This window comes from Strigops habroptila, chromosome 4 (assembly GCF_004027225.2).
Source record: "Strigops habroptila isolate Jane chromosome 4, bStrHab1.2.pri, whole genome shotgun sequence".
NCBI classification, from domain to species: domain Eukaryota; kingdom Metazoa; phylum Chordata; class Aves; order Psittaciformes; family Psittacidae; genus Strigops; species Strigops habroptila.
The window spans coordinates 83616177-83641731 of NC_046358.1; the positions used below are offsets into that span (position 1 = coordinate 83616177).

Below are 25555 nucleotides of genomic sequence, written 5' to 3' on the forward strand. Positions count from 1 at the left end.
AGCTCCACTGCCCCCGAGCTCTGTGTGCCGGTGCTCCAAAGGTACAGCCCCATCGTGCCACGCTGGGGTGGGCAAAGCAGGAACCTGATCGCCAAAGGCTCCGTCTCCTTCCTGCACCCAGCCAGGGCCGTGTCCCTGGATGAGGTGGCTTCCCTGGCTGGAGCCATTGAGGGTGACAGAGGCAGAGGATGCTCTGAGCATCCTTCCCCTGGTCCCCATTGCCACACCAGGGAGCCCCTCACTGCCAGGTTTTGAACCCAGTGTCCTTCCCTTGTCCTGCTGCTGGATGTGGCCATGCCCAGACACTCTGGGAACAGCCACCAAGTGCGGGTGCCCCATGGTTTGGTGTTTAGGGCTGTGGATTCCCTCTGCATCCCACATCCTGCTGCGCCTGGACACAAATGCCCCTTACCCAGCAATGTGGTGCCAAAGGTAGATGAACACTGAGCCCACAGAGGCGTGTGGGGCTCTAGTATGGGGCAGGACCATGGAAGGCAGCCCCTGTGTGGATGAATGCCCAGAAATTACTGCAGGAGAAGGCCAAAACCATCCGGTTGTGGCTGATACCCCCTTCACTGCCAGCATGACAGGGACCAGGCTGGGGATAAGACAGTGCAGTGGGGCAGAACCCATTGGAGGGGGCCAATGGGTTTGGTCCAGCAACTGCTGCTGGTTCTTGGCCCCCCCAGCTGCTGCACAGCTGGATGCTGCTGCTTCTCCCCTGTGAGGCCATGGAGCGGTGCTGCTGCTGCTGCCCGCAGGTTCCCATCGCTGCTGCTGCTTAATCTTTGATGAAGCTGCAGCCCTGGCATTAACATTTGATGTGGTCACCCCGCGCCTGGGCACGTGTGAGAGCAAACCCGCTGCCAGCACCGCCACGGGGCACACGTGTGGCACACACAAACCCCCTCACCAGTTACATGTGCGCATGTGTGGCACCCCACACATACATGTAATGTGTGTGGCACAGCTTGGGGGGTCCCCCCGTGTGCTCCTGGCTCCTCTCTGCTTCCCATTAGGGCTGTGGGATTTGGTTTGGTGTTGGGATCCTCCTCTGCATCGCTTTCCTTGGCTGTGCTCCGGGTGCCGGTGCAAACGCATGCTTTGGGCTCTGCAAACTTGTCTTCTCTCTCTCGGTGCTGCAGTTTGGTTTTATGGGGTCAAAAGCACCTTTGGGCTTTATCCTCCTTTGTGCTGCATGGAGGAAGAGGCTGATTCCCCACTGGAGAGCACAGGGAGTCCCGAGGCGTGGGGAGGTGTCCAGTATTGGGCTGGTGACACTGCTCTGTGCCATCCCCCTGCATCATCCCATTGCGGGGATGCTCCCATCAGCGGGGGGCCCTTCCCTGCTGCATTGGAAAAGTCTGGTGGCCGGAGCGGCGCATCCCTTACATTATTCATGGCACCACAAGCCGCGGCGCTTGGGTTACAGCCGGAGCCCAGCTCGTGGCGAGGCAGGAGGCAGCTCGCACCGGGGGCTGCACCGGCACTGCCCCCCCAGCGCCATGCCAAGCGGGGGGCTGCCGGCGGCCGAGGGAGACACGCGCGGGCATGGGCCTCACCGACACCGGGTGCAGGTAAATACCCGCCCGGGGCAGGGTGACGGGAGCTGCCTCGTGCCGGAGCGGGGCATCGTCTCCCAGCGCCCCACCGGGGCTGGAGCATGAGCATCCGCCACCGCCGGGATGGTCGGGAAGAAGGGGGAGCCCAAAAAGGATGCGGAAGCCAAAGGGAAAGGGGGGAAAGGGAAAGGGAAGGATGGAAAGAAAGGCAAGAAGGAGGCGCCCAATGAGTCGGAGGAGACGTCGGATGTGGAGCTGCTGAAGGAGGAGGAGAGTGAGGAGACGGAGGCAGTGGTGGAGGAGAAGGAGGAGAAGAATGAGGAGGAAGAGGTTGTGGAGGAGCCCAAGAAGGGGAAGGGGAAGGAGAAGAAGGGGGTGCTCAAGGGGATGGTGGGGAAGAAGCCGGGCCGGGGGAAGAAGGTGCAGCTGGAGCCGGAGGAGGAGGAGAGTGAGAGCGATGCCGTGCTCACCAAGAAGAACTTGAAGGGCACCTCCAAGCTGGTGATGGGGCTGTCATCCAGCAACGCCAAGAAGAAGAAAGGAGCCAAAGGGGGTGCAGAGGACAAAGCACCCACAGAGCCCAGCCTGGCTGAGGAGGAGGAGGCAGCGACGGCGCCACCGAAGGCCCGGGCGAAGCGGAGCCTCCGCAGCACCTCGAAGCTCTTCTTGGGCTTCAAGAAGTTGGGTTTGCGTCGTCCCAAGAAGGGTCAGTTCAAGAACACGTCCCGCTTCTTCTGGGGGCTGCAGAAGCACAGCACCAAGAAGAGGAAGAAGAAGAAGAACAAGGCGGTGCTCAAGTCTACCTCCAACCTCATGGTTCGCTTCAAGCGCGTGGGCAAGAAGAGGAAGGAAGCCTCCAGCAGCGCCCCGCCGGCGAAGCCATCCTTCCTGCTGCTGCGCCGGGGCGCGCAGGCGGCCGAGGATGGTGCTTCCCTCTTCCGCCGGCGCCCGGAAAGGAAATTCAAGCCGCGGGCACAAGTGTTGAGCAAGGCGGCCGCCGCCACGGGCTGGTTGGCCAGGAAGGTGCTGTCCCGGCGCGGGCGGCTGGCGGGGGGCAGCCGTGCGGCCGACACGGCCTGGCTGTCCCGGATCGGTGCCAGGAGGCTGCCGTTCCCTGCGGAAGACGAGATCCTCAGGCACCGGGCCAACATGAAGCGAATTCCCAGCGCTGGCAGCAGCAGGTTGTCGGGCCCCGGCGCTGCGCGGCAAGGCAGCATGGTGCGGCGTCCATCCCGGCGGCATTCCCAGCGCGCATCTGCGGAGCTGCCGGTGCCGCGCTATGGGTGGGCAGAGGAGGAGGATGGAGCCTACAGTCGCCGGCGTGGCTACAACAAGGAGGAGGAGGGAGCTTACGGCTCCCGACGTGGCTATGCCAAGAAGGAAGATGGAGCCTATGGCCCTTGGCGTGGCTATAACAAGGAGGAGGATGGAGCCTACAGTCCCCAGCGTGGCTACACTGAGGAGGATGGAGACTACGGCCCTTGGCGTGGCTACAGTGAGGAGGAGGATGGAGCCTACGGCCCCCAGCGTGGCTATGCTGAGGAGGAGGAAGGCTATTCCCAAACCCCAGCCTACCCGGCGGCATATGGCTATGAGGACATGAGGCCGAGCCCCTACTCTGACTACCCTGGCTATGAGGCAGAGGAGGATTATGGCTTCTATGGGGGAGGTTGGGAGGAGGGAGACCCCCCAGGACACCCCTATGGCTACACAGAGCTGGAGGATGAGGGACCATTTGGTGGTGGGTCCCCCCTCGCCCTCTACGACCCTTATGGCAGCGACCAGGAGTACGGTGAGGACACGGTGGGGCCTTTTGGCTACAGAGGGGACCCCTACGGGGACTTTGGCGACGCCCTCCCTGGGGGATACCCTGGGGGAGAGTACCCCGAGCATCGCATCCAGTACAGCGAGGGCGGGTGGGCACCGCACGCCCAGTCCTGCAACCCCTATGCCCTGGCCCTGGAGGAGATTGCGGAGGCCGAGGAGCCCGAGGAGTGGGATGAAGAGGAGGAGGAGGACAAGGAGTATCCTTTCTCCATCCTCAGCACCTCCTCGCTCCGGGGCATGCGGGAGACGCTCTCCTCCAAGCTCTCCCTCAATAGGAAGTTCCGGCTTTTCCCCCGGCCCCAGGTCAAGCTTTTCGGCAGGGACCGCCTCGATGTCCCCCTCCCGCCGTCCCCCCACCTCCCGCCCGCCCGTGACGAGGATGACTACGATGAGTACGAGCCTCCAGCAGCCCCAAGCTCCGCAGCACCCCGGGGCCGCCGCGTTGCGGCAGCGCGGGCGTGCGGGAGCCCGCTGGGGCAGTTCCTGCAGCGCTCCCTCTCGCAGCCCCCCAGTCGCCCGCCGCGGGGTGCAATGGGATTCCGGGACCCCCGCACCCCACAACCTTCCTATAGACGCTCTGGCCGCAAGCTGGCGGGGGTGGAGAGCGCCGGCTTGGGGGGCCGGGACCCCCCATCTCCATCCAGGGACCCTTCCCCACCAGCGGGGCCCTGGGGGCAGCCCCCTCCCCTGCGCTCATCCCTCCGTAACCCCTTCGCCATCCCCGTGCGCTCCCCATCGCCGCCACCGGCCCGGCAGCGCCCCGGCAGCGTGCGGGGCGAGGGGCCGCGGCGATCCCCCTCCCTCGGGGCCAGCATCCGCCGGTTCGGCCCCGAGCTCCCCGCCCCGCCGCCAGCCGCCCCCCGCTCCCCGGGGCCGGGGGAGAGGCGTTTGGGGGTGCCCGCGGCGGGGTCGGGGAGACCTCGGTCGTTGCGGCAGAGCAGCCCCCCCGGGCTGCCGCTCCCCCAGGCCTGGCCACGGCTTCCCGAGCCCCCCACCAAGGCTGTGAAGCCGCTGCAGAGATCTCCCTTCATGGCATCGACCTCCCGTCCGGGCAGCCGCCGCCTCGGTCCCTCCTGGGACGAGGAGCTGCCCCCCTGGCAGGGTGCTGCTGCTGGGGTGCCCCCTCCGCCCAGCCCCGCTCCTGGTACCCCCAAATCCTTCATCCAGCGCATCGGGCAGCCCCTTGCCGGGATGGCCCCGCGCTCCCCTCCGGCCAGGCCATCCCCTGCCGAAGCGGGCAGCCCAGTGCGCTCCGTGGGGCAATCCCTGGCATCACTGCTTGTGAGGAGCATAGCCCGTTCTGAACCGCCCCCATCCTCACCGCCTGCCCGCCGTCCTTCCTCCCGCTCACCCTCTTCACCCCAGCGCCCATCCCGGCAGGACGGGAGCACCCGCACATCACCGAGCCCTCCACCGGGGCGCCGGGGCTGGCCCGACACCGGGCGCCCCATTGTCCCGTCCATCCCTCGCGGTGACCGAAGCCCCTCACCGCAGCGTCACGCCTCTTTCCCATCACCCCGCGGCAGAGCCCCCGGCTCCCCGCCCACCCCCCGCCATGGCACTCGCGTCCCGGAGGCCGTCGAGGGTGATGTGTTGTCTGGGGAGGAGGGCGCGGGGCGCTACGCGGTGGTGACGCCGCAGGTACAGAGGTTGGGCTCCTTCCGACGGGCGTCCCGCATGTACAAGCAGCACTGGTCCACGCAGCACGTCGTGCGGGTGCGGGAGATGCCCGACGCCTGGACGGCAGAGCAGGGGCCGCCCCAGCTGCCCTCCCAGCGCGGCCGGAGGTGGGCGAGCCAGCGGGGAGCCGACATCGCCCGGTACCTGAGCCAGCGCTCGCCGGGGGGCGGCTGGAGGGACCGGCACCCCTGGGCGGACGGGTACCTGGGCAGCAAGCAGCCCTGGCGCAGCAAGGTAATGCCGGCGGGGAGAGCAGCGCGGTGCCGGTGATGGGATGGAGCTGTGGGGTGGGCCGGCAGCACCAGGAACCGGGATGGGGGGAGCCCAACGCGGTGCCGGTGATGGGATGGAGCTGTGGGGTGAGCCGGCAGCCGGAGGGACCGGGATGGGGCTGTGTATTGTGGTTGCCGGCTCCCCGCTGCACAAAGCCATCAGTGCCAGGGGGGTCGCAGCACCCAGGGCAGGGGGTAAGTGGTGGACTGGGTGCTGGTGGGGGTCCTGCCATAGGGAGCAGGGTGGAGGGAGGTGGTTGTCGCCTATTGTGTGTCCCCCCCATGCACGGCCCCTTCGGGGACACCTGATTCTCGCATATGGAAATGCTGAGACCCGATCCTGGCACGCTGACCCGGCTGGTATCCGCTTTCCTGCCCACCCTGGACGGCTGCCAGCGCGGGCTCCTGTGTGCCACCCGTCCTGTGTCACCTCTGTGTGGGGCCCAGGTGTGGGGAGCAGCCCCCAGCCCCATGGCTTGGCCCCCTGACACACCACACTCTTGCTGAGGGACCTGTTTCAGGGCTGTAAGATGCTTGTTTGTGGTTCCTGCCATCACTGGCTGTGGGCTCCCTGTTTTGGGGTCACAGATGGTGGGTTTGGGGTGGTGGTGACCGGGTAGGACACTGGAGGAGGTTGGCACAGCCCTGTGGTGATGGGGCTGGGCTGTGTTGCTCCATGCAGATGCAGTCGCTGTGCAGCCTGCCCATCGTGCGGTACCAGGAGGCACAGGAGGAGGACGGGCTGGAGGACATGACCCAGCTGGAGTGAGTGTCCCTGTCCATTACCCATGCACCTACAGCCCTCGCTGCTCCCATCCAATCCCACCCCAACCCATCCCATCCCAACACAGGGTCTGCTCCAGCCTCCTGGGGATGCTGGGGACATGCTTGGGGTCAGCAGACACCTCCTGTCCCCCTGCTACCCACTAATGCAGCCTCTGCTCCATGCAGGGACCTCCAGGAGGCCGCGGTGCTGAGCAACATCCGGACACGGTTTGAGCGCCAGCTCATCTATGTAAGTTTAGGGGCGTACGGCATCTCCTGAGGACCCCTGGTGTGGGGTGTTTGGGGGGCCAGCACCCAAACCTGCCTCTCCGCAGACCTACATTGGCAGCATACTGGTGTCGGTGAACCCATACCGGCTCTACAACATCTATGGCACGGAGCAGGTCCTGCAGTATGAGGGCAGAGCCCTGGGTGAGAACCCACCGTGAGTACTGGGGTGTCCCTGAACACTGTGGGGTCAGGGGCACTTATACCCATCATCATCCACCCCTGGGTTCTGCAGCAGCCCCCGGGTGGACTCATGCCCCTGAGGACCTTCATGTCAGGGTGCTGCCTGTGCATGGGGATGCTCAGGGTGCAGTGGGGGTCCCTGCACTGGAACCCCCACCTCTGCTTCTCCCCACCCCAGGCACCTCTTTGCCATCGCGAACGTCGCCTACTCCAAAGTGATGGATGCCAAACACAACCAGTGTATCATCATCAGGTGGGACGCGGCTGTCCCCATGCATGGCCCTCCCTAATCAGCGCTGCCCTAATTGCTGGATGCAGGATGCTGCCAGCAGCCCATCCTGGCAGCATTCCCTCTGGGGATGGGGTGCTGGGTGGGTTTGGGGTGTGCACACCCCCTTAACCCCCTGTTTGGTTGGTAACGGCCCCGGTCGTGTCCCCTCTCTGTGTTTCAGTGGGGAAAGCGGCTCGGGGAAGACCGAAGCCACCAAGTTGATCCTGCGGTACCTGGCAGCCGTCAGCCAGAAGCGCAGCACTGCCCCGCAGGTACAGCACTGCCCTGGGGACATCCCCGTCCCCTTGTCCCACCTCCCTGCACTCCATCCCCTCCTCACGGCTCCGCTTCTCCCTCCTTTGTCCTTTGCTTCCACCCGGACCACGGCAGATAGAGGTACCAAGGGGGACACATGGGCTGGAATGGTTCAAGGGGACTGAGCATCGTGGTGGCATCTCTACCACAGCACCCTGGGGGGATGCTGGGATGGATGGTGGGAGCTTGGTCCATGCATGTGCATGGGGTCCTTGTGCTCTCCTGCATCCTTGTGCAACCCTGATGCATACCTTGAATTTAGGGTGTCTGCATGGGGCTGGAGGGTGGCAGGGTGACAAAGGGGGGTCCCACCACCATAGGGACAGCCTGTGGTGTGTTGGGGTGCCCAGGCTGACCCCCATCTCTCCCTATTGCAGATCCTGGAGGCGACCCCCTTGCTGGAATCCTTCGGCAACGCCAAAACCGTGAGGAACGATAATTCCAGCAGGTTTGGGAAGTTTGTGGAAATCTTCCTGGAGGAGTAAGTAATAATGAGCAGCTCCTGTGTGTGGCTGGTCCCCTCCATGTGTCCTCGGGGATGCCCAACCCGGCCCCCAGCCCCTTAGCTCTGGGGTGGGATGCACACAGGGATGCTTTTGGGGACAAATGGTAGGGAAAAGGTGATGTTACCTGAAGACAGGCAGGGTTTGCTGTCCCTGGGGCAGGGATGCTGTGCCCGGGACTGGCACTGTGGCCACTCTTGGTCTCCATAATGTCCCTCCATCCTCATTCCCATCCTCATTCACCCCCACTGATCCCACTGGGGGATGCTCGATTTCACCCTGGGGTGCAGCATCTCCAGCCCTCGCTTGGGAGATGGATGCAGGGAACCTCTTCCTACCCACCCATCACTGCTGGGAGTACCTGGGGACCAGAATGGACTCCCCAGTGCTGGGGGGAGCATCCAGGATGGGCACTGGGATGGGGACACAGCCCCTGCCCATGCCGAGCTTGCAGCCGGGTGCCCGCTCTCACCCCTACAGCGGTTTGATCTGCGGTGCCATAACCTCGCAGTACCTGCTGGAGAAGTCCCGCGTGGTCTTCCAGGTGGGTGCTGGGGCTGTGCCCCCCTCCCTGCCCTCGCCATGGACCCCATCCCACCCCGATCCTCTGCATCCCAGGCCAAGAGCGAGCGCAACTACCACATCTTCTATGAGATGCTGGCAGGGCTGCCCGCGCAGCAGCGGCAGCGGTACTGCCTGCAGGGTGCCGAGACATACTATTACCTGAACCAGGTAGGGTGACCCTGCCCAAACCCCCCCATATCACCTCCTTTTTGGGGGTATGACCAAGATCAGAGTGCTGGTGGGTCCCTGAGTCCTCCTTTTTGGAGGGCTGACCAAGCTTTGGGGTGCTGGTGGGCTCCTGAATCCTCCTGGATTCAATATGCGGATGGGGAGGGTGTCCCTCTCCACCCCTGGGTGCTGCCCCCTGGGACCCATTGATGGCACGGAGGGGGCAATGCCAGGGTGGGAACTGCGAGATTCCCGGGAAGAACGATGAGGAGGATTTCCATCGGCTGCTCAACACTATGGAAGCGCTGAGCTTCAGCGTGGAGGAGCAGAACAGCATCTTCCGCATCCTCTCCTCCGTCCTCCACTTGGGCAACGTCTACTTTGACAAATACGAGGTACCCAAAGGGGAGCCAAGCCTTGGATCTGATTCGGGATGTGGCAGAGGGGGGCTCATTGCATCCCATCACCTCACTGCGTCCCATAGAGCGACTGCCAGGAGGTGGCCATGGTGGTGAGCGCCACGGAGATCCGGACGGTGGCTGAGCTGCTGCAGGTCTCCCCCGAGGGCCTGCAGAAAGCCATCACCTTCAAGGTGACGGTGAGTGCAGGGGGGGAACAGGCAGAGAGGGGGGTCCCTGGGGACCATGGTTGGTGATGCTAAAGCTCCATCATGCCGTTGGGTTTGTGCATCCCAACCAGGAGACGCTGCGAGAGAAGATATTTACCCCTCTGACTGTTGAGAGCGCCGTGGATGCCAGGTAAAGGGAAGGGGGGGGTGCTATATGGGGTGTCTGGCCCCTGGGGATGGGGCAGGGGATGGAATGCTGGGATGGGAAAGGGATGGTCAGGTCTCCCAGTGAGGATTAGGCTCTTGGAGAGTAAAACTTCAGCCCTAAGGGCTGTCCTGGGCTATGATGGGTGCTGTATGCTGTGCCATGCCATGCTTGCTGTGCCATGCTGGAGCTCCAGCTCATCTCCCTTGGCATCTCTTTCAGGGATGCCATTGCCAAGACCCTCTACTCCCTGCTCTTCGGCTGGCTCACGGACCGCATCAACAAGCTGGTGTACCCACGGCAGGAGGCCCTCTCCATCGCCATCCTGGACATCTATGGCTTCGAGGTGAGCAGGATCCATCCTGGCTCCATCCTGCCCAGCCACCAGCCCCGGGGCTGCGGGATCTCAGGCTCCATGAACTTTCCTTCTTGCAGGATCTCAACTTCAACAGCTTTGAGCAGCTCTGCATCAACTATGCCAACGAGTACCTGCAGTTCTTCTTCAACAAGATTGTGTTCCAGGAGGAGCAGGTTGGCCCAGTGAGCTGTGCAGGGCTCTGCCCCATGCCGAGCATCGCCATGGGGCTGACTGAGTGCTGGCCCCACAGGAGGAGTACCTCCGGGAGCAGATCGAGTGGAAGGAGATCCCCTTCAGCGACAACCAGCCCTGCATCGACCTCATCTCCCAGAAGCCCTACGGCATCCTGCGCATCCTGGATGACCAGAGCTGCTTCCCCCAGGTGAGGATGGCAGCACTGGGTGGTCACCATGGGTGGGTGCTCCATTCCTGGACAACTGGGAGACTTCCCTGGGGTTTTCCAGGCTGGAAACAAGCCCCAGGAGTTCCCAGGTTGGTGCCATTGCAGCATCTTCCCCCAGAGGACTTGCTTTTGCAGGAATTACTGAGAATCCTGCCCTATAAGAGAAAAGGGTGGTTGTGGGGTCTCTGCTGATGGGGAAACTGAGGCACAGAGCATCAGATGCAGCTGCTCGGTGGCAGAGCTGAGATTTGGTCCAGGCATCCCCATCCTGGTGCCTACATCCTCAGGGCTGCTGAATGACCCAATCCATGTCTCACCCCTGCGTCCATCCCCAGGCCACTGACCACACGTTCCTCCAGAAGTGTCACTACCACCATGGGACGAACCCGCTGTACACGAAGCCGAAGATGCCACTGCCCGAGTTCACCATCAAGCACTATGCAGGGAAGGTGACCTACCAGGTGTGTGGTGGTGGGATGCTCAGCTGGGGTTTTAAGGAGGGTTAAAGAGGAGGTTTATGGGGTTGATCCTGCACCGAGAGGTCTGGGGTAGACCAAGGAGTCCATCTGGGAGCCCCTCATCCTGGCCTGGAGCTCCTTGACTCCCCTCAATGTGCTGCTGGTGTTGCTCTTTGCCAGGTTCACAAGTTTTTGGATAAGAACTATGACCAGGTCCGTCAGGACGTGCTGGACCTGTTCATCAGCAGCAGGACCAAGGTAGGGCCCTGCTAGTCCCTGGTTCTGGGGACACACCAGCCATAGATAACCCCCTTCCATACACACCACACTTCATACCCCCAAGCATGTGCTCCCATGGCTGGTGAAGCTGAGGGGACCAGACGCAGAGGATGCCTCCAGCTTCACCCTGTGCCCTCTTCCCATGGGGTTCTCTGGGCTTTGACCCCTCAAGCATTGGCACAAAGGGGGACATGGGCTGCTCTTGCACTTCTCCATCCCTATCCAGGGAATCCAGCTGCAAATAAGGGATACGACTCACTCAGGACTGGACAAAGAGGCAGCGGTTGGGCTGGGAGGAGGAGCCAGAAGAGCTGCTCCATCCATCCACCTTCCTCCCCCCTAACCCTTCCCATCTCCCCAAGGTGGTGGCCAACCTCTTCTTCGGCCATGCCCAGGTGGTGGCCCGGCAGAGGAGCCTCATCAGGAGGAGCAGCACCAGGACACGGCGGTACAAGGCTCCCACCGTGGCCGCCCGGTTCCAGCAGTCGCTCCTGGACCTGGTGGAAAAGATGGAGAGGTCAGGACAGGCGGAAGCAGGGTGGGCAGCCATGCACCGGGCTGGTGGGACCAGGGTGCCCATGGAACCAAGCTCGAGGTGGCCAGCCCGGCTTTGTCCCCTGTTCCACATGGCCAATGGGTCTCTCCAATGTAGGTGCAACCCCTTCTTCGTGCGCTGTCTCAAACCCAACAACAAGAAGGTGAGAGCTTGGTCATGGTTTTCCTGCCCATGGTGATGCCAGTGCTGTGGTGGGCTCACAGGGGTCTGCCCGCATGGCCACAAAGCCTCTCCCCATCTCCTCCCCAGGAGCCAGGGCTCTTTGAGGCCGATGTGGTCAGCAGCCAGCTGCGGTACTCAGGGATCCTGGAGACCATCCGCATTCGCAAGGAGGGCTTCCCCATCCGCATCCCCTTCCTCGTCTTCATCGACAGGTGCTTGGGGGCTGTGGGTACCAGCATCCCAGTGAGGGGACACCACAGAGCTGTGGGTGTTTTGAGGGACACTGTTAGGTGGGAGCTGGGAGCCCCCTGCTTTGGTGCATGGCACCAGGAGAAGCTGCTTTCTCAGGTATAGAATCATACAATAATAGAATGGTTTGGGTTGGAAGAGAGCTTAAAGCTCACCCAGCTCCAAGCCCCTGCCACGGGCAGGGACACCTTCCACTAGAGCAGGTTGCTCCAAGCCCCTGTGTCCAACCTGGCCTTGAACACTGCCAGGGATGGGACATTCACCACTTCTTTGGGTGACCTGTTCCAGTGCCTCACCATTCTCATAGTAAAGAGTTTCTTCCTTATATCTAACCTGATCTCCCCCTGTTTAAGTTTAAACCCATCAGCCCTTGTCCTACTGCTACAGTCCCTGATGAAGAGACCCTCTCCGGCATCCTTGTAGCCCCCTGTGTAGGCATGGTGACCATCACCACAGGGAGAGTCCACGCTGGTGTCCCAGTGGTGGGGTCCTGTGTGGTGATGGTGTCACGGGCTTGCCCAGGTACCGCTGCCTCGTCGACATGTGGTCCAACGTCATTCCCAATGGGGCCAACTGCGTGGAGATGCTGAGGAACCTCTGCCCCGTCAGCCCCAGCATGTACTACGTTGGTGTCAGCAAGGTGCTTGTCCTGGGCAGGGGGTTTAGCTCCGGTGATGCCCTCGGGGATGGCAGCCAAGGCGGGGGTCTCACAGCATCTCCCGCCTTCCCAGCTCTTCCTGAAGGAGCAGCTGTACCAGGCGCTGGAGAGCAAGCGCGCTCGTGCCCATCACTTGGCTGCCCTCACGCTCCAGCGCTACGCTCGCACCTTCTTCATCAAGAGACGCTTCCGCTCCCTCCGCAGGAAGATTGTCCTCCTGCAGAGCCGGGCGAGGGGATACCTGGCTAGGTGGGGGTCCCTGGGGGTGGTGGGTGGGCTCTGATGGGTGGCAGAGGGTGATGGGTGCCCTCCTCGTCGCAGGCAGCGGTACCGGCGCATGAGGCACACGCTCATCAAGTTCAGGTCGCTGGTGCACATCTATGTGAACCGCCGGCGGTACCTCAAGGTGAGGTGGGGGCAGGCACATCCCGAGAGGGGTCCTGGGCACCCGATCCCACCCTGCTGCATGCTCAGTGGTGGGTCTGGAGAGGCATCCATAGACCCTGAGCCCACCAGACCCCATCCCCACCACCTCCTCCATGCCCATGGTGCTCTTTGGGGTGGAAGCCTGGTGATGCCAGGGGATAAAAGGCTGCCTCAGGATCTCCATCATGGCATGGGCTCAGTGTGGGTGCTCTGCTTGCAGAGGAAGGAGGACGCCCGCCGGCAGGCAGAGGAGGAGAAGGAGAGGATGAAGCAGGTAATGGGTGTGCAGCACTGTGGAGAGCACACATATGGGTGCTATGCAACTCATGCTGCTCTCATCCCTACCATGCGCTCACCCATCTCCGCGCTGCCAGCCGAGGCACCCATGGGTGCTGGGGTGCTCATCCCTGTGCTGTGCCGGCAGGAGCTGACGAGGAGGGAGGTGGTGGATGTCACCCATCTGGAGATCCCGGCCGAGCTGATGGGGCTGCTGGAGGCCGCCGCAGGTGAGCGTGTCCTGCAGGGCCGGTGGCACCGCTCTCAGCCCCTTCTCCCCATCCCTATGGGCGGCAGTGCCGTAGCTGCCCGCTGTGCCGCAGCCGCCCGGGAGGTGAACGCCGGCTGCGTGGTCCTGGTGCCGCCGCCGGCGCTGCAGCCCGACTCCCAGCTCACCCTCCCGCTCGACATCAACGACTACCCCATGGCCAAGTACGTGCGGGGCCACTTCCAGGTAAGGTGGGCGCCGGTGGAGGGGAACCTGCCCCTGTGGGCAGCCGCATTTTGGGGACTCCTCGGTCGTGAGCGCTCAGGTCCAGGGTCCCCCGCGGAGGCTCTGCCCGGTGGCTCCTCCCGCCGCCCCACCGGGCTCTGCCCCGGCTTCGGCCCCGGGGATGCTGCGGGGTGTGAGAGGGGCCGGACCCGGGGGGGCTGCGGTGCTGCAGGGAGCCGGCTGCTGCCTCCTTCCCTCCCCGTGGGTTCCTGTCATCTCCAGAGGCCGGGGGGACCCCGCTGAGGTTACGGAGAGACACCCGCCGAGCCCTCCTGGACGCCCGACGCGGGGCAGATCCGGAAACGCTGGGGCGGGAGACCAGGTCGCTTTGTTCCCGGGACCCCAGCCCCATCCCTGGTCGCTTTTCCCCCTTCCTTTTCCTCGCCTCCTATTTTTGCTGTGTGTTTCCCGGTCCCCGGCATCCCAAATGACAGCGCTGGGGCCGGATCCTGCTCTCAGCCTCACCAAGGTGCCAGCGTCTCTGGTGCAAATGAGCCCATCCCAAACGGCTGCTGGGAGGCTGCCGGCCCCATCCTGCACCCCAGTCCTTTTGCAGCCCCATAGTCCCCATCCAGCATCAAACCCATGCTCATCACCATGGGGCTGGTCCCTCATGGCCTGAGCCTGTCCCCAGGGCTGGGGTAGCCACGGGTGCGGGTATCACCGCAGGAACCGGCGTTCGGGATGCTGACAGCCCCATTGGTGGCTCCTCTCACCCGGCTGGACGAGGAGCTGTGCCACGAGGCGCTGAGCCTCTTCCAGCTGGTAGGTGGGATGGCACAGGATCCATCACCGTGGTCCCCTGCCTGCTCCCTGCCCAGGGCTGGAGGGAAGGACCTCGCTGTCCCCACTGCAGATCCTGCGGTTCATGGGGGACCCGGCGCTGGGTGGCTCACAGGAGACCCTCTTTGGCAACTACATCGTGCAGAAGGGGCTGTCGGTGCCGGGGCTGCGGGACGAGCTCCTGGCACAAGCTGCCAACCAGGTCTGGCGTAACACCAACGTCAACAACGAGGAGCGGGGCTGGCTGCTGCTGGCCGCCTGCCTCAGCGCCTTCCCCCCCTCCACCGCCTTCGACAAGTACCTGCTCAAGTGAGATGGGGATGGGGAGCGGGATGGGTGCTGGGGCTGGCTGGGATCCTTGGGGATTGCCTGGGGACGCTGCTGGGGCTCTCTGGGATAGCCTGGTACATGTGTGCCTGAGGATGCTGCCCAGGTCCCACTAGAGATGCTCTGAGGTCATTCCATGGTCCCTAGGGCCAGCCTGGCACACGCGCCCAGGATGCTGCTGAGATCCTTCCAGGGATGCTCTTAGTACCTCTATGGTCCCCTGGGGCCAGCCTGGTGCATGTGGCCAGTGATTATACCCAGATCCCTCCAGGATCTCTCTGGCCAGCCTGGTACACAGGATGCTGCCGAGATCCCTCCAGGGATGCTCTTAGTCTCTCTGTGGTCCCCTGGGGCCAGCCTAACACATGTGCTTGTGGATGCTGCCTACATCCCTCCTCCTGCAGCATCCTCCCTTGCCCCCAGGTTCGTCTCTGACTACGCCTTTGCTGGCTACAAGCCGGTGTGCCAGCGCAAGCTCATGCATGCCATGGCACGGTCCCAGCTGGGTGCCGCGGCCGCCCGAGCCTACCCACCATCGCTGCTGGAGTGGACGGCGAACCGGCAGCAGGCCAGCATGGCCCTGGACCTGCACTGCTTCAATGGTGTGGGGCGGTGTGGGGCTGGGGCATGGTGGGGGTCAGACCCAGCCTGACCACCCTGCCATGGAAAGGAGGGGACTGGTGGGTCCTGCTCACCTCCCATCCCTCCCCAGGTGACCAGTTCTCCTGCCCTGTCCACTCCTGGGCCACAGGCGAGGACCTGGCAGGGGATGTCCTGAAGCACAGGTACCCACCAGCTTGGCACCCACTCATCCAATGGGGCGAGCATGGGGCACAGCATCACCTTGGGTGGCCCCAGGAGCTGGGAAATGGGTTGTTCAGTGGGTCCCCATGGAGCCAGGGCGCTGCTGGGAGCCCATCTCCATCCCCAACATCCTGCTGTTGGCAGGGGGCTGGCGGAGGGCTGGCGTGGCTGGTCCGTGGCCATGAAGGCGGGTGCCCAGTGGGCTGAACTGGCTGGTCATGACTATGTCCTGGACCTCATCTCCGACCTCGAGCTGCTCCGGGGCTTCCCCAAACAGAAGTCCTGCTTCCTCGTTGCATGGGATGGAGCCGAGAGCCACAGCGGGGACAGCCGGGCGTAGGTACCCGGGCAGGGATGGGTGATGCACTGGGTGGGTGCTGGCAGAGGCATGGGATGGGGTCCTGGTGGTGATCTGGCACCCAGTGGGTGCGCAATGAGTGCATCCTCTTCCTCTGCAGGGTGCTGGGACACGGCTTGGATTTGGATGAAGTGCCTCCTCCTCCAGCTGTGAAAGCACCAACGCTGCCATCCACAGAGGTGTACCACCCCCATGGTAGGGCATCGCCCCCTGACCCATGGTGGGACCATGCTGGTGAAGCCCTGCTGCTGACGACTCATCCCTCTTTGTGCCCCAGGAGATGGGGAATTTGGGGAGCCGCGCAGCCAGAAGGGTCTGGACCGGTACCTGGACAGCCTCTTCGACCCCGTGCTCTCCTATGGCAATGGGGTGAGAGGGGCATCCCTTACCGCAGGCAGTGGGAGTCCAGCATTTTGGGGGTGCAGCTGGCTTGACATCCATCCATCCATCCATCCATCCATCCATCCATCCCACTGTCCCCCAGGAGCTGGAGAAGCCGGCTGCTGTCACACAGAGGTTGAAGGGAAAAGGTGGTGCAGGAGGAGCGGACGGTGATGCTGAGCAGAGCAGACCCCCAGTGCCTGTGGAGACACAGCAGCCAAGGGGTGAGCGCTCCAACCCAGCTCCCTGCCTCAGTTTCCCCTCCTGATCCCTGGTGTGGGTCATCCCTGTGCCCCATAGACCCAGTTTGGGGGTGCAGGACACGCTGTCTGAGCTCTGCCCCTTTGCCACCACAGGCGCAGAACCAGCCCCATCCTCACAGCATCGGGCAGATGTCAACCAGCCGCCGGTCAGTGGGGCAGGGCTGGGGGTCCAGGAGGGATCAAGTCCTGCCCCACAGCTCTCCCGGGCAGCTCCCTGGGGCTGGGGACAGCGGAGGGGTTGTGCTGGATGCTTACAATGGGGTGTCCCTCACAGGGCAAAGCAGCAGAGGGGACACCAGCCCGTGTGCCCCAGCCCCGTCCCTTCATGCAGAAAGCTGGTAAGGGGTCGCAGTGCAATGGGGTGTCAATGGGGGCTCGTGTCAGCCCCAGGAGTGAGGGTGATGCCCGGCCTCCCTGAGCCATGTGCTTGGCCCCACAGCTCCCGTGGGCCGGCGGTGGCCGGGAGAGCTGGTGCGGAATTCCCGGCTCAACTCAGAGCACTTCCCGCGGCCGACGCATGACATTCGCAACATCATCCGGCAGTGCCAGCCGGCCCCACGGGGATCCCAGCCCCACAGGTACCCCCTGGACCTCAGCGAGACACCGGCCCCTCCTGCCTGCGGGTGCATGTGCTGGCCCTGATGCTGGGGTGCAGGAAACATTGGGGTGCAGGCAATGCTGGGGATGCAGGTGATGCCAGGTAGAGGTGATGCCAGGGTGCAGACGATGATGAGGTGCAGGTGATACCAGGGTACAGGTGATGCTGGGATGCAGCTGATACAGGGGTGCAGGTGATGCTGGGATACAGCTTGATACTGGGATACAGGTGATGCTGGGATATAGCTTGATACTGGGATACAGGTGATGCTGGGATGCAGCTGATACTGGGGTGCAGGTGATGCTGGGATGCAGCTGATACTGGGGTGCAGGTGATGCTAGGGTGCAGGCAATGTGGGGTGCTGTCTCTACAGCAAGCTCTTTGGGAAGAAGCAGGACCCCCACGAGGAAGCCATGCAGATCCTGAAGGAGCAGCTCTCAGCAGCCCCAGTGCCAATGGCTGCGGTAGGGATGCAGCCACCCCATGCCCCCCACACCAGGCTGGGGGGGTCACCGTCCCCACAGCAGTGACTCTCTGTCTTGTAGGGGCCCAAGGAGGTGGTGGCCACCGTGAAGCCGGTCACCAGCAGCAGGTACCCGCTGCGACCACCAACGGGGCGTGCAGTGGCCACCCGGCCCCCAGGTATTGCGGGACAGTGGCACTGGTGCGGGTCCGGCTCTACAGCATCCTCATGGGATAATCACAGCGTCCAGCTAAACCCGCCCTGGTCCCCGTGCCTCAGTTTCCCTGGATGGAGAAGGGCTGGTGGTGGTTTCCTGCAGGGATGTGCAGGATTTCCCATCCCCTTCCAGTCTCTGTGTCACGGGAGCTCCCATCCGAGGCGCAGCAGGTCCAGACCCAGCTGCACCGGAGCTGCAGCGAGGACTTCTACACCTACCACAACGTGCCCTGGAAAATATACATCCGGAAGGAGGTGTGGGGATGGGACAGGGATGGGGACAGGCTGGTGTGGAAGTGCTATGGGGATAAAGGGGGTTTGTCGCCAAGCCCAGGCCCTGCGGGGTGGATGATGCTGGTGATGCTGGTCTCCCTCCTGGCAGGTTTTCTACCCCAAGGATAGCATCAACAACCCATTGCTGCTCGACCTCATCTTCAGGCAGGTGAGGCATCAGGCTGACATTGAGCCCCCCCGGGGGTCCCCTGGGAGCTTGGGTGCCCCCTCACATCACCGGGGTGATGGTTCATTCATCCCTCTGCATCCATCCTCTCATCCCCTGCCGAGCTGCCATGGAGGAGCAGGGTGTCCCTGTTGGTTACCGCAAGGTGGGGGAATGGGCAGGGCAATGGGGCTGGGGGGCACACGGAGCCCCACTGCTCCTCACCCCCTTCCCCAGATCTTCAATGATGTGCTCTCCAACACCTGCATCCGGCTCAGCCAGGAGGAGCGGCTCCGCTTGAAATCCCTCTTCGGTAACCTGTGTCCTGCTGCTCCCAGGCTGGGGGGTCACACTTGGGGGGGTCACACTCAGCCCCTCCACAGCCCATCCTCATCTCTTGGGCACTCCAAGCTACAACCAGCTCTGCTTAAAGCTGGGCTAGTTTTGCCTCCAAATGCAATGAACCTCTGTGATACAGGGGTGCTGGAGAGGGACCTTCATCAGGGACTGTAGTGATAGGAGAAGGGGTGATGGGTTCAAACTGAAATGGGAGATCTAGGTTGGATATAAGGCAGAAGTTCTTCCCTGTGAGGGTGCTGAGGCGCTGGCACAGGGTGCCCAGAGAAGCTGTGGCTGCCCCATCCCTGGCAGTGCTCAAGGCCATGTTGGACACAGGAGCTTGGAGCAACCAGCTCTAGTGGAAGGTGTCCCTGCCCGTGGCAGGGGGCTGGAACTGGATGAGCTGTAAGGTCCCTTCAACCCAAACCAGGCTGGGATTCTATGATTTAGTGCTCCACAGAATCATGAGTTGTGTCAGGTCTCAGCCAGGTTTGCTGCATTAGGATAATGATGCAGCAGGGGCAACATCATGGTCCTGCCAGGCTTGGGAAGGGGATGAGCATCCCTGGTCTTGCTGTGAACCCTGTGTCTGGGTCCTCCCTGAGGGGTGTGTATATATATATATACACACTATATACATATACAATATATACATGTGTGTATATATATAGTATATGACAAATACCAGTGGCTATTTGTCCCTGCAGCGGAAAACAAACTGGACTCCTTCAGCCCCGTGGCCACCGAGAGCGTCAAGAGGGAGATCATCGCCGCAGCCCGGGATGGTTGTGAGGTGTATTTCTCTCGCCTCTTCCCCGCCACGGTGAGGGTCTGGCCATGGGGCAGGTCAGTTTGGGGCACACCCCATCCCTGTGCCCCCCACTGAGGCAGGGTCCCATCCCACAGGGCAGCGTGGGGACGGGCGTGCAGATCCTGGCTGTGTCGCACACTGGTGTCAAGCTGCTGCGGCTGGTGAAGGGCACCAACATGCCCGGTGAGCAGCTGAGGGTGCTGCGGACATATGGGTAGGTGTGAGGACCCCCATGGTCAGGGTGCGATGGGTGCTGTGGGTGATGGGTGTTTCAGCATCCCTTCGTCCTTCCCCAGCTACGCCGATGTGCTGTTCGTGACCACCCCATCCAGGAACATGCTGGAGCTCAACCTGCGCAGCGAGAAGCTCATCCTCTTCTCCCCCAAAGCCCCCCAAGTCAAAGCTATGGTTGACCACTTCATCACGGAGCTCAGGAAGGTGGGGGGGTGCCCCTTGGTGTCATGGGGGGTGGCTGGGGGCATGTCCTGTATGCACACATTTGGGGTGGGCATCCTGTAAATGGGACCATGCCTGGGGTGATGATGGGCACCCAGGAGTGGTCCTGTGGCTGTTTGAAACCCCTGTGCTGGGTGGGATGTGGATGTACACGCATGTACATGTGTGTGCATGCGTGTGCCTGCGTGCACGGGCTGTGCCAGCCCCCCCTGTGCCCAGGACTCCCAGTACGTGGTGGCCGTGAGGAACTACAGCCCTGAGGACAGGGGCCAGCTCAGCTTCCACAAAGGGGACATCATCCACCTGCAGCCACTGAAGCACCCCGAGAGAGGTGAGCAATCCCCGCACACCCCCCCATGCCAAAACACCCTCAATATGGGGTACAGGGGTGCCAGGACTGATGGTTTCTGGATCCTGGATGTGGCTGTGCCTTGATGACACCCCATAATGTCCCCACAGACCACTACTATGGCTGCGTGGTCCGCAAGAAGGTGATGTACTTGGAGGAGCTGAAGACGGGCACCCAGGACTTTGGTGGGTGCCATGCTGTCCCCATGTGTGTCCCTGGTGTGTGTACACTGTCCTGAGCCACGTCCCCTCCTGCGGCTGGGGTATGGGGCAGGATCCTGCCTCTCTCACCCCTCAGCAGGATGGTTTGGGCTCTTTTTGGGATCAACCTGATGCAGGGGGATGCTCGCCTCTGGTTCCCACTTTGCCCCACATCCCAGCAGGAATTGGGCTTTGTGGTCCCTGCTCTATGCCTTTACCTTGAGCAAAGTCAAACCTCAGCCCTTTCCACCCAAATCCTGCAGCCAGACCCCTTGGAAAGGGCTTGGGGTGCAAAGGGGCGGGAGGGAACAGACCGAGGCTTTCTGGGGTTGCCAGCCTGGATCCATCCCCACATCTGCCCCGTTGCAGGGTGGAAGTTCGGGGCCATCCACGGCAGGTCAGGTCTCTTCCCCTCCGAGTACGTCCAACCCGTCGCAGCTCCAGACTTTGTCCATTTGCCAGCGGAGAGGAAAGAGGAGCCCAGGGACAAGCAGGGCAAGGTGGTGGCTTCGGCGGCCGTGGCTGTGGCCGTGGCCTCCACCGCCGTGGCGCAGGAGCTGGACTGCAAAACCGAGGTGGGTGCTGGTGTGGGGCTGTGGGTGCGTGGTGCTGCCTGTGCCCGGTACCCATTGCCTTGCTCTGCAGCCATCCCCGGCCAGCACAGCGGAGGGTCCAGAGGGTGACAACAGTGAGAAGCTTGGGGACAGCGCAGGGACCTGCCCCATGCTGGCCTTTGCCCGGCAGTATTTCCGTGCAGCACGGCATGGGGAGACCATGTGAGTGCCCAGCGGTGGGATGGGGACACCCTGCACCAGGGACATCCGTGCCCATCTGCTCCTTCATCCCTCTCCCAGGGAATCCTGTGGGATGAAGGCCCAAAGGGATGTGCCGAATGTGCTGCAGATGCTGACATTCAGCAAGGTAAGGGGAAGCGGGGTGTCCCTGCCCTGCTGTCACCTGGTGTGCTTGGAGGCTCCCTGAATGACACCCCAACATGCAGCCCATCCCTCTGGCTGCTCCTGGTTGCTGACACTCTCCCTCCTTAGACCCCCATCCAGGAGTCACTCATTGAATTCATGGATAGTGGCATCAGCAAACTGGCCACTGAGGCATTCCAAGGTAGGCAAGTGACACCAGCACCCTGTCCTACAGCCATCCCCATCCTTGCAGAAGGGTGGCAGCAGGACCAGGATGGGCAGATGGGGTGGCCTGGAGGGGTCCATGTGTCCGGGATGTTGCCCACACCCAGGGGACCATATCCCTGGGGAAGGGATGGGGTGACCTGTGCCAGCGTGTGGCTTTGTCCCCAGCCGTGATGAAGTTCATGGGCGACCACCCCCTGCGAGGACAGACGGAGCTGGACACCATCTGCACCATCCTCAAGGTAAATCCCCTGTGTCGGGTGGTGGGTGCCAGGGGGTGCCCTGAGCAGAGGGTGGCAGTTGTGCCTGTCCCCAGCTCTGTGCAGAGCACGAGGTCCTGCGGGACGAGGTGTACTGCCAGGTCATGAAGCAGATCACCAACAACACCAGCTCCAAGCCGTGAGTGCCTGCTCCTGTGCCATCTATCATCCCTGCTGCGACAGCAGAGCCTGGCACTGGGGACACTTGTTTGGGGACACATTGATGCCCCAATCTCACAGTGGCTCCATGGGGCCATGGGCACCCTCGCCCTTCCCAAGGGTTCAACCCTGGCTCTTCCCGCAGGGATAGCTGCCAGAAGGGCTGGAGGCTGCTCTACATCCTCGCTGCCTACTACAAGTGCTCCGAGGTGCTCAGGCCCTTCCTGCTGGCCTTCCTGCAGGATGCTAGCAGGCACCCGGAGCTGCCTTTCCATGGTAGGGGCTGTGGACACCGCAGGGTGCACAGTGAGGAAGGACACACAGGGGTGTAATGGGGCTCAGCTCCATCCTTCATCCTGGTCCTTGTCCCTGCCAGGCATCGCCAAAGCCTGCGAGCTAAACCTGAGGAAGACCCTGCAGTTTGGTGGCCGCAGCCTCTTCCCCAGCAGCATGGAGCTGAAGGCCATGGTGGTGAGGATGGGTGCACATGGGTGCATGTGGGGTGCAGGGCAGGGATGATGCTGGCTTGAGATCACCCCCAGAAGCTCCAGATCCCCTTATAGGCTCAGGATCCCCCCTAGACACTGCCTTGGAGCTGAGCTGATGGCCTCTTGCTGGTGTAGGGAGCACGGTCCTTTCTGGTCTGCTTTCCAGAGGCACCTCTTTGGGGGTGCCCTGAGCATCCCAGTGGGAATACAGCTCTGTGCATGTGGGGTGGGGGGCACGATGCCTCACTGAGGAAAGATGGGCAAGATACAGGATAATCCCCATGGGATGGTCCCCATGGGATAGTTTGGGGGTTCAGGGTGTCCTTTAGGGTCTTGATGTGCAAAAAGGACTCCTCCTCACCCCAATGTGTCCTCCCCACGCAGGCTGGACGCAGCGCCAAGCGCCAGCTCTTCCTCCTGCCTGGAGGCATCGAGAGGCACCTCAAGATCAAGACGTGCTCAGTGAGTTAGAGGGGCCAAGACGCTCTGTGTACCCCAGACTCAGAGTGACCCTCCATTTGTGGGTGCCCTGAAGGTGCAGATGTGGGGAGGGCTTCACCCATGAGCTGGGGGACTTTGTTCTCCTCTTCCTTGGGGAGCAACATGGGATGAGCCTCCATGCAGGAGCTGCTGGTGGCCCTGAGCGTGGCAGGGGGACATGGCAGCACCCCAGGCTCCTTGTCCCCATACCCAGGTGGCTCTGGATGTGATCGAGGAGCTGTGCTGCGAGATGGGGCTGCAGCAGCCGGAGGCTTTTGAGGAGTACATCCTCTTTGTGGTGACTGACAGAGGTGAGGCGCTGGTGGGGACAGGGTGGCCATGCATGGTGGGTACCATGCACGGTGGATGCTGTGCATGGAGGATGCCGTGCATGGTGGGTACCGTGCATGGAGGATGCTGTGCATGGTGGGTGCTGTGCATGGAGGATGCTGTGCATGGTGGGTGCTGTGCATGGTGGGTACCATGCATGGAAGATGTTGTACATGGAGGATGCTGCGCATGGTGGGTGCTGTGCAGGGTGGGTGCTGTTCATGGTGCTCAGGCTCCCGGGGTGGTGCAGGGCAGAGCGTGCGGCCGCTGACCCGCCAGGAATACGTGCTGGATGTGGCCGCCGAGACGGAGCGCCGGGACACCAACTACACCTTCTGGTGTCGCCGCGTGGTCTGGGGACAGCCCCTCAAGTTTGACAACGAGCTCTATGTCACCGTCCACTACAACCAGGTCAGGCCACCCCACCAGGGCCATGTCCCTTGTCCCCTCGCCATGGAGTGTGCTCCATCCCCAAGCCGTGTCCCTGTTCTCTGTCCCCTCCAGGTTCTCCCTGACTACCTCAAGGGGCTGTTCACCATCCTGCCACCCGCCAGGCCAGGAGAGCAGCACTTCCCACACGTGGCCAAGCTGGCCGCCCTCCAGCACCGAGCCAAGGACCACCATCACCTTCCCACCGCGTATGGCTGGGAACAGGGGGTCCAGGTTGGGGGGCACGTCCCATGGGGTGTGGGACCCCCCAGCCTGACCCCCAGCTCCCCGCAGGCGGGAGGTGCAGGATTATGTCCCACCACAGCTCTTCCGCCTGCTGAAGGCTCAGTCCTGGCTCCACATGGTGACCCAGCACATGCAGCAAGCGCAGGCACTCAGCGCCCACCAGGCCAGGGCACAGTTCCTGGGTGAGCAGGAGCAGGATGGAGCCAGGGAGGTGATGATAGTGGGGATGTGATGCTGCTGGGGATGTGGTGCTGATGAGGACACGTGCTAATGAGGATGCAATGCTGCTGGAGATGCAGTCCTGCTGGGGATGCAAGGCTGCTGGGGTTGCGGTGCTGCTGAGGATGTGATGGGATGATGATGGCGATGCCCAGGAGGTGATGCTGATGAAGATGGGATGCTGCTGGGGTGTGATACTCTGGGTGGCTCATCTGTGGAGAGCCTGGGATGGGCAGACCCTGGCCCTCCATGGAACCAGAGTGCTGCACAGCCAGCGGGATGCTGCACATGGAGGACAGGACCACAGCAGCAGCACAGGGCAGGCTGCTCCCAGGCTCCATGCTTGGCCACCCATTTTCCCAGCAGGCTGCTCCTGGGTCCAATCCTGGTCCTGGTTCAGTGCCAGGCGCTGGGAGCCCACCCAGCTCCTGCCAGGCATGGGGCTGGTTTGGACCCACAGCAGACCCAGGCAGGATGAGGTGGTGATGGGCACTGACACCCCGTCCTCCACCCCGCAGGGCTGCTGAGCGCCTACCCCATGTTCGGCTCATCCTTCTTCTACATCCAGAGCTGCAGCAACAACGCCATCGTCTCCCCCTGCATCCTGGCCGTCAACCAGAACGGCCTCAACTTCCTCAGCAAGGAGACCCACGTAGGTGGGGGGCTGTTTGGGGGGACACCCCCTGCTCCTGTCCCCACCCCAGCAGGGACAGAGCCTGGTGGCACCATGAGATGTGATGGTGGGAGGTGGTGACATCCCTCTCCAAAGCAGGCAGGGTCCCAGGTTTAGCTCCATCAGCCCACCCCGGGCTGCATCACTGGCACCCTCTGGTCCTTGGTCCCCTTGGGGCACATGGGTCACCCCCTTGTCCCCTTCCTCAGGAGCCCATCGCCAAGTTCTCACTGAAGGAGATCCAGTCGACACGGACACAGCGGCCGACGGCCGGGTCCAGCTACCCCTATGTGGAGATCACGTTGGGTGACCTCCTGGCGCAGGGCATCACCCAGCTGCAGCTGGAGCAGGTCGGGGATGCTTGGGGGGCACCCAGGGGTGGCCGTGATGGGGCTCCCACGGTGGTGGGATGGCCACCGATGGTGTGGACCCCTTCAGCAGGGCCTGGAGCTGTGCCGTGTGGTGGCTGTGCACATGGAGAGGCTGCTGGGAGCACGGGAGAAGAGGCTGACACTGCCGCCCAGCGAGATCACCCTGCTCTGAGCATGCCATGGACTGACCATGGACCTCACCATGGACCCCACCATGGGACACACCATGGACCCAACCATGGAACTTCACCATGGACCCCATGATGGACCCCACCGTGGAACCTTACCATGGATCTCACCATGGAACCAACCATGGAATCCCACCATGGACCCTGTTCCCCATCTCCCCTGCACTGTTGTCCTTGGGGTTTTATACATGCCCATGAGCCCGGCCTGACTCGGTGTCCATGTGTGCTGCACTCGCTGCTGCTCCCGTGCCTCAGTTTCCCCATTCCCATGTCTCAGTTTCCCCCATTCCCAGT

General features: G+C 62.7%; 1 protein-coding gene across 1 annotated transcript; it reads left to right on the top strand.

Moving 5' to 3' along the window:
* The first annotated feature begins 1685 nt into the window (after positions 1-1685).
* On the top strand, positions 1686-25470 carry MYO15A (myosin XVA). The gene is made up of 64 exons (XM_030484478.1): positions 1686-5303; positions 6024-6106; positions 6293-6356; positions 6442-6551; positions 6756-6830; positions 7030-7120; positions 7239-7244; positions 7541-7644; positions 8147-8210; positions 8285-8398; positions 8632-8793; positions 8883-8996; positions 9098-9156; positions 9394-9517; positions 9607-9702; positions 9780-9911; positions 10268-10393; positions 10571-10648; positions 11032-11186; positions 11322-11367; positions 11475-11599; positions 12159-12276; positions 12368-12543; positions 12616-12700; positions 12941-12994; positions 13145-13226; positions 13320-13450; positions 14159-14254; positions 14346-14581; positions 15023-15201; positions 15312-15384; positions 15548-15739; positions 15862-15956; positions 16042-16130; positions 16246-16366; positions 16499-16551; positions 16680-16743; positions 16845-16983; positions 17377-17467; positions 17549-17645; positions 17816-17937; positions 18065-18124; positions 18359-18434; positions 19168-19283; positions 19367-19485; positions 19568-19709; positions 19947-20058; positions 20187-20261; positions 20646-20851; positions 20922-21052; positions 21131-21197; positions 21323-21395; positions 21587-21660; positions 21735-21817; positions 21983-22113; positions 22214-22308; positions 22710-22787; positions 23020-23116; positions 23386-23546; positions 23640-23773; positions 23859-23992; positions 24548-24681; positions 24912-25052; positions 25144-25470. Exons 1-64 carry the CDS (start codon positions 1686-1688, stop codon positions 25243-25245), a joined length of 10380 nt encoding a protein of 3459 aa, XP_030340338.1. The 3' UTR covers positions 25246-25470.
* The last annotated feature ends 85 nt before the right edge of the window (positions 25471-25555 follow it).